Source organism: Eptatretus burgeri, chromosome 8 (assembly GCF_056783735.1).
Source record: "Eptatretus burgeri isolate ZD-2024b chromosome 8, Ebu_testis_v1, whole genome shotgun sequence".
Lineage (NCBI taxonomy): Eukaryota > Metazoa > Chordata > Myxini > Myxiniformes > Myxinidae > Eptatretus > Eptatretus burgeri.
Genome location: NC_140968.1, coordinates 74,921,194 through 74,937,612, shown reverse-complemented (window position 1 = coordinate 74,937,612; position 16,419 = coordinate 74,921,194). Strand labels below are relative to the sequence as shown.

Sequence of the window (16,419 nt, the reverse complement as noted above, 5' to 3'; positions counted from 1 at the left end):
GGTGTCGTCCAACATTTGAGGAAAATTATAATCTCGACTTTCCATCGCAAATTTTTATTATTAAACGTCATTTGAATTAATGTATTATAACGTTTAAGATGTTTCACTCGTGTATACACATTGTTACTCGCCTTGTGAACGCATTTTCAACTGTAAGGAAGGAAGGAAGGAGAAGGAGTAGGAGTAGGAGGAGTGAGGACACACCCTTTTTTCAACTGTTGAACACACCCAAAACCAACAATTCCATTACAGTTCGAGTTGCTGTTACATTGGTCTCTAATCTCTCGATAATCTCATTCTTTGTTCCACACAAAGGTGAGGATTTCATCCCGACATCGTGAAGAGATTACCTGTTTATCGGTGTGGTGACGGTGTGGTGACGGTGTGCGTTGTTAATATTTCTCGTGTTGGACGGAGACTTCGACAGCAAACCAAACCGTTCATGAAGCACGTTTATACTTTTTAAAGTTCAAATGCAGATTTACCTGTCTGTGCGTGCAGGTGTACCTGTCTGTATGTGCAGGTGTACCTGTCTGTGCGTGCAGATTTACCTGTCTGTATGTGCAGGTGTACCTGTCTGTGCGTGCAGATTTACCTGTCTGTGCGTGCAGATTTACCTGTCTGTGCGTGCAGGTGTACCTGTCTGTACGTGCAGGTGTACCTGTCTGTACGTGCAGGTGTACCTGTCTGTGCGTGCAGGTGTACCTGTCTGTGCGTGCATGTTTACCTGTCTGTGTGTGCAGGTGTACCTGTCTGTGTGTGCAGGTGTACCTGTCTGTGTGTGCATGTTTACCTGTCTGTACGTGCAGGTGTACCTGTCTGTGCGTGCAGGTGTACCTGTCTGTGTGTGCATGTTTACCTGTCTGTGTGTGCAGGTGTACCTGTCCGTGCGTGCAGGTGGTGCCGTGAAGCTTTGCAACACGTCGATCATACCTATCCTGAGGTGGAACGGTTATTCGAATGAATTGATTAAACCGGTTTAAATATAATAAAAACCCCATCCGTCCAGGTGTACCTGTTTAACCGTTTTGGAAAACCTTCCCCTCGGATTGATTTTTTTTTCTCGTTTGTCGTGTTTGTGCTTACCTCGAAACGACCTGCACAACAACATTGTAATTTCATCCCCTGGCAGGTCCTGATGACGGCTTCAAAAGTCAATCTCATTCATTCCTCTCTTTCCTGCACCTGGAACAAACTTGCACATTCTCTTCAATCTCATTCTTCCCTCCGATGTCTTCAAGACGGCTGCTCACCACCACCATCTCAGATAGTCCCCAATCCAACACCACAAACTTTTCTACCCTCGTCAACCCCCCCCCCCCACCCATATCCCTCGTCCTTCCAGTTTTCCCTCCTCGTCTGTACATCCATCTTGTGCATCCTCCCCAACTCTTCATCACTGCCCACGCCCATTGTTTGTCCAAGTCTCCCTCTATTGTGTCCTTCAACCCTGCTGGTGGTGTTTCCCATCTCTCTGTCTCTCTGTCTGTCTTTGTGTACAGGATATCTCAAAAAGTTGTGCATGGATGCGGATGAAATTTTGTGGACAGGTTCCGTGTGTGACGAGGACGAAGTGATTAGATTTTGGTGAAGATCTGGATCCGGATCCGACAACTAGAATTTTAAAAATTGATTCTTCACTATCATCCCTAGTGTTGGCTTAATGGCTCGAGTGGTGGGCTTTGGATCCTAGGGTCCTGAGTTCAAATCCTGCTCAGCTGTTGAATTAATACCAGGTGGGGTTAACCCGGCCGGTCATCCTTCCGAGGTCGGCAAAATGAGTGCCAGCATGCTGGTATACTCTGTAATAGTGGCGACCCGTCCAGGATTGTGTCCAATAGCCCAGGAGACTGCTTAAACGGCACCGACGCTCTGCACACAGTATGGTCCCAATCTCCTCTCTCTTCACCATTGAGAGATGGGGCCAAAAATAATATATAGCACGATATCTCAAAAAGTTGTGGACGGATTCGGACGAAACTTGGGGGACAGGTTGGATGTGTGACAAGGAAGAATTAACTCCATTCTGGTGAAGATCTGAATCCGGATCTGGATACGATATTTATTTAATTTTTAAAGTGATCTTCACAATTGAGAGCTCGGGCCAAAAACGATATAAAGCATGATATTTCAAAAATGTGTCAGGCCTGTTATGTTCTCATGGATCATGCATTACGTGGCGGAGGTATGCGCTCTACTGAGTGCCCTTCTCGTTTTTTTCTGTTGCATCCTGATTCATTCAATGTTCCAGCTCTTCCACATATAAACAGCTCTTCACCTTGTACATATAAAGGAAAAACAATAATTGTAAACTATATTAAAAAATGTGGAGGGGGCAGGGAGACTTTGTGATTTTAAGAATGGGATGTTACTGTCCCAAAAAATAAAAAAAAAATTGCAAAAACCATTACTGTCAAGGAAATACATTAAATTTGTGTACATAACAGTGTCTATTACTAGTACGGCTTTAACGGCTCCAATTATTCCCACCTTGTGCAGTCAGCAGGGAACGTATTTGCCCAAAGTCTTTCACGAACTGGCTGTCCTGACCTGATATTAAACCGAGGATGACTTGGTCATGAATTTGAGACTTGTTCATGGTTCCAGCGAGAATTCTCTTCCACTTTGTGACGAATGCCATGGGATCTTTAATGTCCACCAACTACTGCTAGCAGACAGTTTCACATCCATCCAAAGGGAGAGCACAACTTTGCAATCCAATGCCCCGTCAGTTTATAGTCAGGTCTGCAATTGAACCCGATGTAAACAGCCTAAAGGCATGTGTGCTACCTCTACATCATCGCGTTGGACCTTGTCTGCAGTGCAATGAGTTTGGTCAAGCCTATTTGTAAAACTTGCTGAAAACAATATTGCAACAAACCTTGGAATTGTCTGGTGGTCCATTTTGTTGGAAAGTTTGTAAGACTTCCTTCCATTCATACTTTTCAAGGTTTGTTCTGAATGTACACGACTTCGCCACTTGCTTCCAAACCATGTGGACAACCTCACTGTTTACATCCAATGTTTGGCAGAAAGTGTCTCTATTTACAGTCCAAGACGTGGTGGTATAATTTACCTTCAAGTGTTTCATTTGTTTCTTGTGTATATGACTAAATGGTTCTGAAGTCATTTACATACGTATAATGTAATTCAAGCTTTAAAAACACAAATACTACGAAAGAGATGTGACAGAAGTGTAAATACACACCTTCAATTTCTTGTATGACGATTAACTATGCCTCGAACCCAGGGAGCACACAAACTTTCCGATTTTCAAAGAGGACAAATTGTTGGCCATTGGGAAGGTGGAGTTCAGCCAGCATCAGATAGCTCAGAACCTTGGCATTCCGCTTTCTACGGTCAATCAGGTGCTTATGCAATTCACCTGCAAAGGCAAGGAATCCACAGCTTACCGTTCTGGTTGATCTGGGCCCTCTTTGAAAAGATGAGTCTTTTATTTTTTTTGCTGTCACAGACATTCAAAGGGTTAACAGGAAAAATCTATTGTTCCAAGATGATTATATTTTGTTGCACACTTTGTTGAAAGGTTTAATATTGATCTTTATATTATAATAATATGCTTGTCTGTGTGTAACACTCTTTTCTTGCCTGACCACCCCATAGGTGTAACACCACCCATTGGTTGGACAGCTTGCTTGACTCCATCCACAATTGCAATCTGAAAAAAATCATGCGGCCACCATTTTTGCGATATGCAAAGTGAAAGACATCTTGGGAGCAGTCATATTCACGATCACCGTGCTCTCCCTATGAATTGTCCCATCAGTGTAAAATGACCAAAGCGACTGTTAAAAGCTTCATCAAATATCAAAAGGTCGAAGCCGATAAGTGTCACGGGCTTTGTGAAGACCACAGTAAGTATAGGCCTCAGACTTAAGACCTCTGATGTCAGCCTATGGGCCAGTGCAATTGGAATCTATCAGAGTTATATATATATATATATATATATATATATATATATATATATATATATATATATATATATATATATATATATATACACGTAGGCACATTGGGTATGTTTTTTCTTCAAACCTGGATTTTTTTTTTCCAGGAACAATCGAGGCAGCAGTCTGTTGCTCCCTCCCAAATACCTCCCACATGGGAGGCAACACCTCCCACATAACTAATATGGCATTCTCTCGAGCAAGGGCTTTTACCGCGTAGGTCCCGTAGGTCCTTGCTATTATTTCTGACTATTTTCTCGACAAACGACTCGACAAGCTACCGTACCATAAACCCAATGTCATTATAAAGGTCTCTGTCATGGGATTGTTGAAGGAATCATTTGTCATTATTTACTTTACCAATGTGTATATATGAATCAATAAGAAGATATTTCGTTTAGGGTCGTTTATTGTCACAATAAGGCTGCTCATGGTCATTTGATAGTTGCAATTCCACAGGGTTTCCGCATATCTTGCGGGATTGGGAGTTGGACAGGTGACCGTGATGGGCCATGACATGTAGGAGCCATGCTGTTGCTGTTTCAATCACAAGTTCTGTGGAGTTGGTGATTGCATGATAGGGGAGGGGAAATAGTTAAATATTCCACTGTTTTGATGAGGTAATGAAGAAATATGTAATGATCGATGTGGGAATCCCCTTTTGCCTTTGCAAGTGTGAGGAGGGGGTGAGGTTGGGGGAGGGAGGACAGAGAGTTGGAGTTAGGAGGAGGTGGAAGCAAAGATGAGGGGGAGGTTGAGATTTTGGGGGAGGGAGTTGAATTTTGATTGTGTGAGGGGGGGTTGAGTTATTGTTGTGGTGTGGGAGTGGAGTGGATTTAAAGGCTTGGAGTGGGAAGGGATTGAAGCCTTTGGGCTGGGAGGAGGAGGTTGTGGACTTGGGTTTTGGGAGGGGGGAGTTGAGGACTTGAAGTCACATTTTTACATTGTGCAGATGTTCTGTGGGTTCCTGCTAGTTGTAAATAATACATTGTACTTGAGAAAAGCTGATGTGAAGCTTTGCAATCTGCTGCAGGAGAGTGTGCAGGAGTGAAGGAAAAGCAAAATTATTGGAGAACGTCTGACAACAAGGATTTTGAGTAGCAATGGCGCACTGTATGACACACGTGGACCTTACCGTTGCCTGTGACAACCTCCTGGACACCGATGCCACTTCAAAGTCCGACCCCCTCTGCGTGCTCATGACAGATGCAAGTGGAGTTTGGATCGAGGTTTGTCATTGGAAATGGAAGTCTGTTTATAAAAGCAAATTTTTATTTCCCCTTTATTGTTATTTTTATTATTAATATAATTATTATTACTATTACTATTATCATCATCGTCCTTAATATTGAGAAGAAATGTTTTATTAAAATAGTACTCGTATCGACTCCACGATTTAAATTATTGTAATAACAACAAATGACATGTATCACAGACAGGATATTGTTGTTTCGTTTGTCGCACCTGGCTACAGATTGGCATCATTGGTGGGAGCACAGTGGTGCCATTGATGCAGTGCCCCCTTTACGTAAGAGCAGAAATTTGGCCAGGGTGGAGGCGATAACTCGCCTACTCTTTGCAAACGACACTGAGATGTTTTGAATTCACCAACTCATGCTAGCAAGCAGGACACCTAGTTGAACGTCCTTCTGATGGACAGCACACATACTGTGTCTGATGGACACACACATACATAGATGCCTCACCCTGCCTACGAAAACACCAGGATTGTGGTTTATAGCTGTGCCGAAATGTAAACCCAGGCTCGACAGCTCAGAGGTGAGAAAGCATACTTCCGAGCTATTTTGCCAGCCCACAGACAGGATCCATAAGTACAACGAGAGATTATATCAAATTTTCGCATTTGCCCTCAATAATAAGATACATTTTGTTGTTGCTTTGAAAGACAAATGTATGTTGAAGATAATGCAGACATTAGGAGACCAGCAACAGAACCAGCTACCTATTCATAATGACCATTGATATGCACTTGTCCCCTATCTTCAATTTCAATTATATTTTCAAAAGGTTTTATTGTGTTGAATTTTAAAATTGATTTAATCACATTTTTTGAATATGGAGGAGAAGAGAGAACAGGAATGTGAACGATGCAAGAAACAGACCAATGATGATGCCATGGTAATTGTCCTAACACTCTTAAAGATTCCGTGCATTGGCACGTGTCTGGAAATGAGTTGCGAAAATGGATGCCGTGTGTTCAAGCTGGATTATGGGCCTGAGGAAGTTTGCGGATCATGACTGAAACAGGCTTGGTGTTGGCTTCATGGTTAAGGTGGCTGGCTTAAAATCCTCGGGTTGCCTGTGACACCAGGTGGGTTAACTGAGCCTGTCATCCTTCTGAGGTCGGCAAAATGAGTACCAGCTTACTGGTAACAGGGAACATCTGCGACACACCTGGATCAGCACACCTGGATATTGCATCAATGGAACACCTGGATCAGCGGCGCACACACCTGGATCAGCACACCTGGATATTGCATCAGTGGCATACCTAAAGGAGACACACACACACACACACACACTGCGTTTTATTTATATATATATATATATATACACAGTCCCTTCCTGAAGTATTCAAGCCTGGTGTTGGCTTAGTGGTTAGGGTGGTGGCTTGGGATCTCAGGGTCCTGAGTTCAAGCCCCGTTGGCTGCTGAATTAACACCAGGGGGTTGACTCAGCTTGTCATCCATCTGAGGTCGGCGAAGTGAGTACCAGTGTACTGGTCCCGGTGTATGCCCCGGTTAAAATAGGTATACCATATCCCTGTGTGTCGTAAGAGGCGACCAGGGTTGGCGTCAGGAAGGGCATCCGGCCATAAAAAAACATTGCCTCAAGAAAAAAAAGCCTAACCCCTGCACACCAGGGAAAAATGGCTGTAAAAACGGTCATTATTTTCTTCCTGAAGTATTCACACCCCTCGACTTTTTTCACATTTTGTGTTACAGCCTGAATTTGAAATTAATTAGATTAAAAAAAATTGTCACTCATCTACACAAAATACCTTATAATGACAAAGTGAAAACATGTTTTCATAAATTTTGCAAATGAATTAAGAATGAAAATCTGAAATGTCTTGTGTCAATAAGTATTCAGCCCCCTGTGTCAGTACTTTGTAGAAGCACCTTTGGCAGCGATTACAGCTTCAAGTCTTCTTGGGTATGTCTGGATCAGCTTTGCACATCTGGATTTGGGGATTTTCTCACATTCTTCCTTGCAGATTTGCTCAAGCTCTGTCAAGTTGGATTGGGAGAGTCAGAGAACATCAATCTTCGAGTCTTTCCACAGATTCTCAATAGGATTTTAGTGGGCTCCGTCGATATCGATTTTTTTTCGATATCGATATACCGGTGGGGTCATACTGGTATTTTCCGGTATATTGATATTAAAAAAATATATATTTTTTAACGCAGATTCCAAAAAAGCGAGATCAGTATTGGTTATTGACACAGGTCAGAATCCATCGCCATAGCCGTACCGGTATGACTATCGCAGAACGCTGTTCTTTTTGTACATTTCTTTTCTATCGTAGAACCCATATCACTTTCGTACCGTTATCACTTTCATACCAGTATCACAGATCACTTCCTCGGCACAGGATTTCTAAAGCACACCCGATTCATATAATAATAACCAATTGGCAATTACTTTAAAACCAGCCATGAGGGCAAAGAAAAACGCGATTGCTTGTCTGGTTGCTCGGATGCTGAGGGTTAAAAGTTAAAACATACTGTACTTACTCCCTGTCACGTCTTGACGTCATACGTTTCACTGTTCCTGTTCCATGTTTAGCCGAGACACCGCGTGTAACAAAGGTTTTTAAATCATGTGCAGTATTTAAGGATTGTAAACACCTTTATTCGATTTGTTGGTGATGCACCGTTTTTTTTTCCATATTGATTTTTTTCGGAATACCGGTATATCAATATGAAAGATTATATCAACATAACCAGTATATCGATATATTGCCGGACCCGAGGATCAACTCTGGGCTTTGGCTGGGCCACTCAAGAACTTTCATGTTCTTGTTCTGAAGCCATTCCAGTATTGCTTTGGCTGAATGCTTTGGGTCATTGTCATTCACCACAGTCGAAGGTCTTTTGCACTCTGAAGGAGGTTCTCCTCAACAATTTTGTCTCATCAGACCACAGAATCTTTTGCCTCATTCTCTCAGAGCCTTTCATGGGCCTTTTTGCAAATGTGCTGTCTTGTGCCTTTTTCTCAGGAGTTGCTTCCGTCTGGCCACTCTCCCATAAAACCTAGATTTGTGAAGTGCTGCAGAGATTGTTGTCCTTCCGGCAGGTTCATCTTATCTCAGCCAAGGAACTCTGTAGTTCTGTCAGGGTGGTCACTGGGTTCTTGGTCACCTCCCTGACCAAGCTCCTTCTTGCCCGGTTGCTCAGTTTAGTCGGACGTCTAGCTCTAGGAAGAGTCTGGGTCGTTCCATATTCTTTCCATTTCCTAATGATGAAGCTCACTGTACTTTTGGGAACTTTCAACACTCTAGAAATTGTTTTATACCCTTCCTGAGATCTATGCCTCCTCATGCTGGAACACAACAAAATGTGAAAAAGTAAATGGGTGTGAATATTTTATGAAGGCGCTGTATACTGCATGTGCCTCCCCTTCTTTTTGTCCAAAACAGGTAAAGATATTTGAATGAAACAAAGTGCATTCCACGCATCTGTTCCAGCTACTGCATCCAAATCTCATGATTCTGACACTAGATATGTCAGTGGTACGTTAGTTGAGAGGGCAGCACAACGTTTTCATTGCAGTTAAAACAGCGTCCAATTATTGAGTTTGAAACAGCAAAGAACGTGCCTCTTATTGACATTCATCAGTGAATGAAAGTTGTGCACTGTATAGTGATGATTTCTCCAGCACCACTGTCTTTAGTATGATGTACGATACTCACATCAATGCAATCATCATCAACATCATCCACAACTTTCATTCAATAGGAGGCACATTCTCTGCTATTAGAAACACGATAACTGCACAATGCGAAACAATAACTGCATAACTGCACACTGAAAATGTCATGCTGCTCTCTGCCATCTTGAATAACGTACGACTGAGACATCTCGTGTCAGAATCACGAGACTTCGCACCCAGTGGAGGGAAGAACTGATGTGCAGACTGCACTTTGTTTCATTTGAATATATTTACCTGTTTTGGAGAAAAGGAATAGGAGGCATTACTTTTCAACATGACCCCAATCCTCTCGTGATCGTACACAATGAAACGTCTGCAGACTTTTTCAGTTTATCTAAAACGATACTATTTTATCATTTTGCAGTGCCTTATCGGTAACAGCTAACTGATGTGCAATCAGTTCATCACATGCTAATGCTGTTTGTTAGGTATGAGTAGTGCTCAACATTATATATATATATATATATATATATATATATATATATATATATATATATATATATATATATATATATATATATATATATATCTCACTCTCTCACTCTCTCACTCTCTCACTCTCTCACTCTCTCACTCTCTCACTCTCTCACTCTCTCACTCTCTCACTCTCTCACTCTCTCACTCTCTCACTCTCTCACTCTCTCACTCTCTCATCTTTCTGTAATATTATCATTAATGTACATTTTATTGAGATGCCCTGATATATATATATATATATATATATATAGTAATTTTATTTCTTTTTATTTAATTATTGAATGCTTCTTTTATGCATGATATGCATTGCTTGTGTTCAGGCTGACCGCACCGAGCGAGTGAAAAATTGCCAAAGTCCAAGCTTCGCCAAGCACTTCAAAATAGATTACTTCTTTGAGCAGGTGATGAGTCCGGTAACACCTTTTTGAAGCTTGTCTTTTGTTCACTTGCAAATTAAGTAGAATATCTGCAGCATTATTCACCAAAGGGTTTTATTACTTTGCTTATGATTCATGGAAGGCTTTTAATATCATGTTAAGTTCTTTAAAAGATGAAAAACAGCTCAGAATTCAGACATACACTGAAAATTCTTTAAAAGCAATGTTGCATTTTCTCCAGGTTTTTAATTTTCTTTTTCTTTCATCAAAGTGTCCAGGGACAGAAACCAACATAGCAGAAACATATAATGATAAGTGGATGCTTATCTAATTGATATCCAAATGTAAAGAAGAGGTACAGGAAGTTGGGAGGAGAGGAGCACGTGTTACAGTGCATGGTGTGGATGATATTACACAACCATAAAAAGGTGATGATGAAAAGTGTAAGTGAAAATGATTAAAAAAGAGGAAGGGGTGGCTGGCTGTTTGAAACTCAGTCACGTTTTTTTTTGTTTAAATGATTCATGTCTTGCTCGAGGCTAAATAACAAATGGGAATCTGCACATTAATACTGGTTTCATAATTGTGACAAGTGAATACAAAAAATTATGCTAAATTTAAAAAGCAATGTAGGGATGACAGAGTACAGTGTAAAAAAGGTTTTAAACAAGATGGGGATGATGTTGGTTTTGAGAGTAGCTAACAGTATTCCTGTTACATAACAATCCCTGCATCACTGCCTCCAGATTATTGTCGAGCTAAAAGTATATGAAGTTCCTATACAATTTTAGAGCGTTCTTCCAGCTTCAGTTGTGTTTCCTACTTCTTTTTTGTATTAAGTTAGACTAACCAATCACAAATGCAGATAATTATAGAATACTGTTATTGGAGATGTAAATGCAGTTTGTAAGAAGTTTGCGGTTATGTAATGGTATTAACATTGTAGTCAGGGTGCCAGTTTGTGGCTACGCTACAAGAGTAATCAAGTTCTGTTGTAACCAGCAGAGTGTTTGTAGAAGCTTGAAGCAATAATTGATGAAGTGTAAAGGAATTGTTTTCATCGATAGTTCAATCTCAGTTCTGTTTACCCAATGATTGTGTTTATGACACATTGCCTTTCTGCTTCATATTGTAGTCAAAAGAGACAAGGTTAATTAATTTTAAAATACTTGTGCAATCTGCAGGTCCAGAAAGTGCGTCTTGCACTTTACGATATAGATAACAAGAGTGTGGATCTCAAAGATGATGACTTCCTGGGGGCAATGGAGTGCACACTGGGCCAGGTACTTTCAACCTCTTGCCACCTTTGTGAGTGTGACTGCTATTTGGTGACAACCAAAATGTTTTTCCTCTGAAAACATGAATTTGATGAAAAATGTATGACAGTCGCTACTTGCTTGTGCAATTTATGTTGCTGTGATGTACTCACTCACAGCCATAGCAACCGCATTGCATTTCGCAGATTAACGAAGTCAGACTATTGTCTCTCTGTGGCATGCACTCCTCTTTTAGAGTTTATGATTAACCCCGACCTTTTATTTTTAGCAACTTCAGGTGAATTAATGTCATCCTCTGTTCATACAGATCCTATGTATTAATTCCCAATCGTTTTTATCCACATTCAGGCTTTGGCATTTACTTAAATATTTAATACAGTCGGACGGCAAGTGGCGAAGTATAAACTTACCGTTATGCTGAACAAAATGCTTTTCCTTTGTTCACACAGATGTATCTGCAATACAAGTCCATGGTCCGAGATAGATAAACTTGTCCAAACTTTGAAGGACTAACTTCTGTTGCCATATGTTCAGCTCTCGAAACTTTGGATCGAGTTTGAACTAACTTGACTCTAAAAACTCAATTAGTTATGTAATTGTTTGATGCAATGCATTGGGATTGCCATAATATGTGTCCAATGTCAATATGATTTGCTTTCTGTTTGAATGGTGTGCAGATTGTTTCCAGTAAAAAGCTAATGCGTCCTCTTCTCCTGAAGAACGGCAAGCCAGCTGGGAAGGGAGTCATCACGGTATGGGATTGCTCGCTCAAAATAGGCACGATATAGATTATTTGGTTGTTTGTTTAGTGTCATGTCCCAATCATCTCTAAGATACTATCATGGACAGGTAAGACAAAGCGAAAGACTTCTACTGGATCAATGTGTAGTGTCTCTTCAACCAAAGTCCGCCAAAAAAGTGTGGCTCTTTTAATGGGATTCTCTCATCTCGTCTCCCTGTCAAGGCTGGAGTGCCCCAAGGCAGTGTCTTGTTCCTCAATTTAATCTCATCAACACACTGCTGTACTTGCAGTTTTGCCTGCGAGAGCAGCTTCAGGCTTTTGATATTCATCTCTCGTATGACCCATAGACTAAGCAATTACAACTCGAACTCCGAGCATGAAAGCCAATTGATGGCTTCGTCAGGAACATTGTGTATTTCTATGAACCTTCCCTCGAACCGCTCCTGTTTTCATTCTTCCATCATATGTGTGATTTGAAGGAGATGAGTTTGGGGTGGATTAGCGGGGGTAGAAAAAATCATGGTTTTGGATGAGGGAAGATAAGAGATGATGAACAGCTGTGTTGAATACCTTGAGGGAAGAGTGGGATTGAAGAGAGTGTGGGAGTTTGTTTCAAAGGTGGGAACAAAGAGGAATGAAAGGGTGAAGGTGAGCAGAAGAAGAAGAGAAGAAGCAGGATTTAATGTCTGAAGCGATGTTGGATTCCATAACCTTACTGATGATTTGGAGAAGGCTGATTGGTCTATAGTTGTAGGGATCTGTTTTTGCACCTTTTTTATGCAGAGTGGTAACATTTGCTGATTTCCCAGCAGATGGCAGATGACCTTGAGTAAATGAGAGGGTGAATAGAACAGTGTAGGAGAAGCCGTAGCCAGAGGTATTCCTGGGGGTGTGGGGGAGTGAGGACAGTGCATGGAGAGTGAGGAATGGAGTTTTTGATGAAGAGAGCAACTCCGTCGCTAGGAAGAGGCTCAGGTCTCTCATACCGGAGAAGGGAGCAACCAGGGAGAGATACTAGGGAGTCAGAGACGTCTTGAAGGAGGAAAGTTTCTGTTAAGTACATTATGTCTGGTTTGTCACTGGCAAATTGTATGGAAAGATCTGTCAGGTTTGAGCAAAAGCCCCGGATATTTGAGATCCACACTGTTATGGAAGAGGGAGGGGAGGAGGCTTTGGGTGCAGGGGATGGGAGAGGAGGGGGAGGGGAGGACAAGGGAGGAGGGGGGAGGTAAGGAGAGTTGTTGACAAAGTGTGGGGGATTGCAGAGGAGCGAGGGGAGAGGGCCGGATGAGGAGGAGAAAAGGCTCGGTGGTGATTCGATGAGGCACAGTGGGGAGTAAAAAGAGAGGGGCAGAGGGAAGTTGAAGAGTGGAGGAGGTGGAAGGATGAGATAGCAGAGAGAGGGCAGGGGAAGGAGGCAGGTTTGTGGATGTGAGTGGTGGCAACTTTGAGAATGGGGAGTGAGGGAGGAGATTGGAGGGAAAATGGTGAGATGGGAGAAGGGTGAGGGGGAGTTTTTGAGAAAGGTGAGAGGGAAGCTTTTGGGGGAAGAGTGTGAAGATTGCTTTGAGAGGGAGGGGTGAGAGAGAAGCTTTGGGAGGGAGGGGAGACGATTAGAACAGGCACGGCCAAGGGGCAGGAAAGTGATGGGAGAGGAGAGGGATGAGACTTGGTAGTAGTATTATATGGTGAAGAAGGGAGCGGGCAGGGGAAGGTACAAGATTTGAGTGGTTAGGAAGAGGGGGAGGTGTGATGAGAGGAAAGAAAGAGCATGTTTGAGATGTTGAGAAGTGTACTGATTGAGAGTGAGATATCTGTTCAGTGAGAATGAATGTTAGAACACCACACCGTTTGGGACATCAGAGGAGGAGCTGATACTAAAGCAGAAGATAGTGAAGAGGTGCTAACAGTGGGGGTAGGATGGAGGGGCAAATGGGAGGGGTAAGTCGAGGGTATAACAGGTGAGGAGTTAGGAGAAGGTAGATTTAAGGAGGTGGGGTGAATTGGCACTGAAGTTAGAAAAAAAACGGACGATTGATGGAGCACGAACATGCATTGCAAACTGAGATTAAAAAATATTTTCAGTCAGAGATCCGATTAAAGACATTACGTGAGGGATGCAATGAAGGAGAATTAAGAGAATGGAGTAAAGAAACATTGTAACAGTTGGACTTTTTAGACATGGGATTCAGGAAAGTCTCATTGAGGAAGAAGAAGAGTAGTACATTATGATACAATACAGAGAACCACACATGTGAAAGAGGAAGTGGAAACATTTTAAGAGACATCTGTTGGTTGGTTTGTTCCTTTTTCTGTTTAATTCCTGCTTTACATTTCCTCTGCTTGCTGTGTTTTATTCAGCTTGTGTACAGCTTGTTCACACCCATATGCCCTTCTCCCCCCCCCTCCCCTTGATCTTTTGGAGGCATCATTTTGCCTTTGATTTTATAATATATAAATATACTTGAGCTCTAGCTTTTCAGGGCATTTTCAGTACTGGGTGAGCCGTAAGGACGACGAGTGGGTCGGACGGTGGCGGTTTGAAAAAAGTGAATTCACTTGGAATCCAAACGTCACAGACGTCTTTTCTTTCATGCTATATTTGTGACCCTGTCTTGATCTAAATGGACGGACAAGGAGTCACCGGTGTGAAACCAGTCACTGGGAACGACCAAGCAGCCGTGCTCTTCCCGGTCGCTCAACCAGCTTTATCGGTGGCAGCTGTTTCGATAAAACTGCTGCCATTCTGGCCTAATGATCCGCAGCTGTGGTTTACACAATTCATAGCGCAATTGGACACCCAAAGCATTACTACCGAGTTGACACGGTTAAAATACATTGTAAGCTCCTTGTCACCAGAGTATACGACAGAGGTGTGAGATATTTTAAGACAATCTGCAACGAGCAACCCGTACATGATTTTGAAGGCCGCACTCATAAATTGCACGATCCCCTCTGAGCACCGTCGCTTTTAACAACTTCTTGAAGCTGAGGACTTAGGAGATCGAAGACCCGCACAACTACTGCGTCATATGCAGCAGCTTCTCGGTGACCGCCATGCCACCTTTGACAAGTCGCTCCTTCGTGAGTTGTTCTTGCAACGTTCACCACCACATGTCCGCATAATACTTGCACCGAACGTAGAGTTGGCACTAACCGCCGCTGCAGATATGGCTTATCATATCATGGATACCGTTACACTGACCATGGCAAATGCGACACCTCCACCACAGCACGTAGCACAGCTACAATCTGACATGGCGGACCTTAAGAAGCTCGTCCTGGAGCTCCATGCTCTGCAATGCCAGTCGTGCCCGTCTTCGTCTAACCCTTATAGGAACAGAAAGAAACACCGTACCTCGAGCCGCTGTTCACCTTCACTTTCCGTGAACGCTCCAGATTGGTGTTGGTACCACGTGACCTTCAGTGGTAGTGCTCATTAGTGTAGAACACTGCTCGTACCGGCCACAGAGAAACGACGAGACCTAAAGCTATTGGCGACAAGTTCAACTGGGCCATACGTCAATCTCTTCCGTGTGGATCGTCCTTGTGGACTTCGTTTTCTTGTGGATACGGGGCAGAGGTGAGCATTGTGCCGCCTTCTGCTGCTGAATGGAAAAAATCGACAGGAATATTCATTACATGCCTCAAACAACAGTGCTGTTGCTACTTTTGGAGAACGTCTCCTACAGCTTGATTTGGGTTTATGCCACTCATTTCAATGGATATTTACTATTGCCGACACCACGTATTTTATCCTGGATGTGGATTTTTTTTTGCGTAATGTCAATCTCATCGTAGGTATCAAGTATTGCCATCTATTGGATGCCTTAACACAGCTTGCTGTTCTCAGTAAAGCATCCACCATTTCACCGCTGAATATCATGTGTCTTGCATCCACACCCACATGCCCTTTTCAGAAAGTACTTTATGACTTCTCATCCATAACGTACTCATCGGCGCCAACCCATCCCATCAAACACCAGATCACACATCCAATGTCGACATGCATGCGTACCATCAGATTCCCGTGGATCCAGATGACATCCCGAAGACAGCAGTCACCTTGCCTTTCGGCCTGTTCAAATTCCTCGGATGCCATTCGGCCTATGCAGTGCCGCAAAAACCTTTCAATGTTTTATCGATCAGGTGCTCCGTGGATGACACTTCTGCTGTGTATATAGATGATATTCTAATCACTAGCACAACCTCAAAAGAACATCAGAAACACCTTCGTCTCCTCTTCACCTGTTTTCAGGATTTCAGCATCATCATCAATCCCACAAAGTGTATATTCGGTGTTGTGGAATGGTTCAATTTTCCTCGGTCACTGCGTTGACTGCTCAGACATCCGTTCACTCGAGGCGAAGGTGCAAATTTTTGGGATTTTGCCATTACCTTCATCTCAATGCAAACTGTGAGAGTTTTTGGGCCTCGTCAACTTTTACCATCGATTTATTCCAGATGCAGCTATTACACTGCAGCCACTGAACGAGTTACTCGCAACTGGTAAACACCCTGAAGTGTTCCAATGGACGGAACCAACCTTGTCAGTCTTTCACACCATCAGAGGCACTGGCCAACACCTCTCTCCCGATTCATCCAAAGCCAGAGGCGCTAAC

General features: G+C 42.7%; 1 protein-coding gene across 3 annotated transcripts in view; it reads left to right on the top strand.

The window, feature by feature from the left end:
- Nucleotides 1-120: 120 nt before the first annotated feature.
- The window catches only part of LOC147022067 (copine-3-like), a 48,515-nt gene continuing 32,216 nt past the window's right edge, over nucleotides 121-16,419 (top strand). For 2 of the 3 annotated variants that reach the window (XM_085892636.1, XM_085892635.1), the window contains exons 1-5: nucleotides 121-315; nucleotides 5,002-5,197; nucleotides 9,722-9,802; nucleotides 10,963-11,061; nucleotides 11,733-11,807. In XM_085892636.1, the coding sequence (XP_085748762.1) occupies nucleotides 5,072-5,197; nucleotides 9,722-9,802; nucleotides 10,963-11,061; nucleotides 11,733-11,807 (381 nt within the window). In that variant the 5' untranslated portion in view covers nucleotides 121-315; nucleotides 5,002-5,071. Of the gene's footprint in view, nucleotides 316-3,624; nucleotides 3,876-5,001; nucleotides 5,198-9,721; nucleotides 9,803-10,962; nucleotides 11,062-11,732; nucleotides 11,808-16,419 lie in introns of all 3 variants that reach the window. The other variant, XM_085892637.1, reaches the window with a different exon arrangement.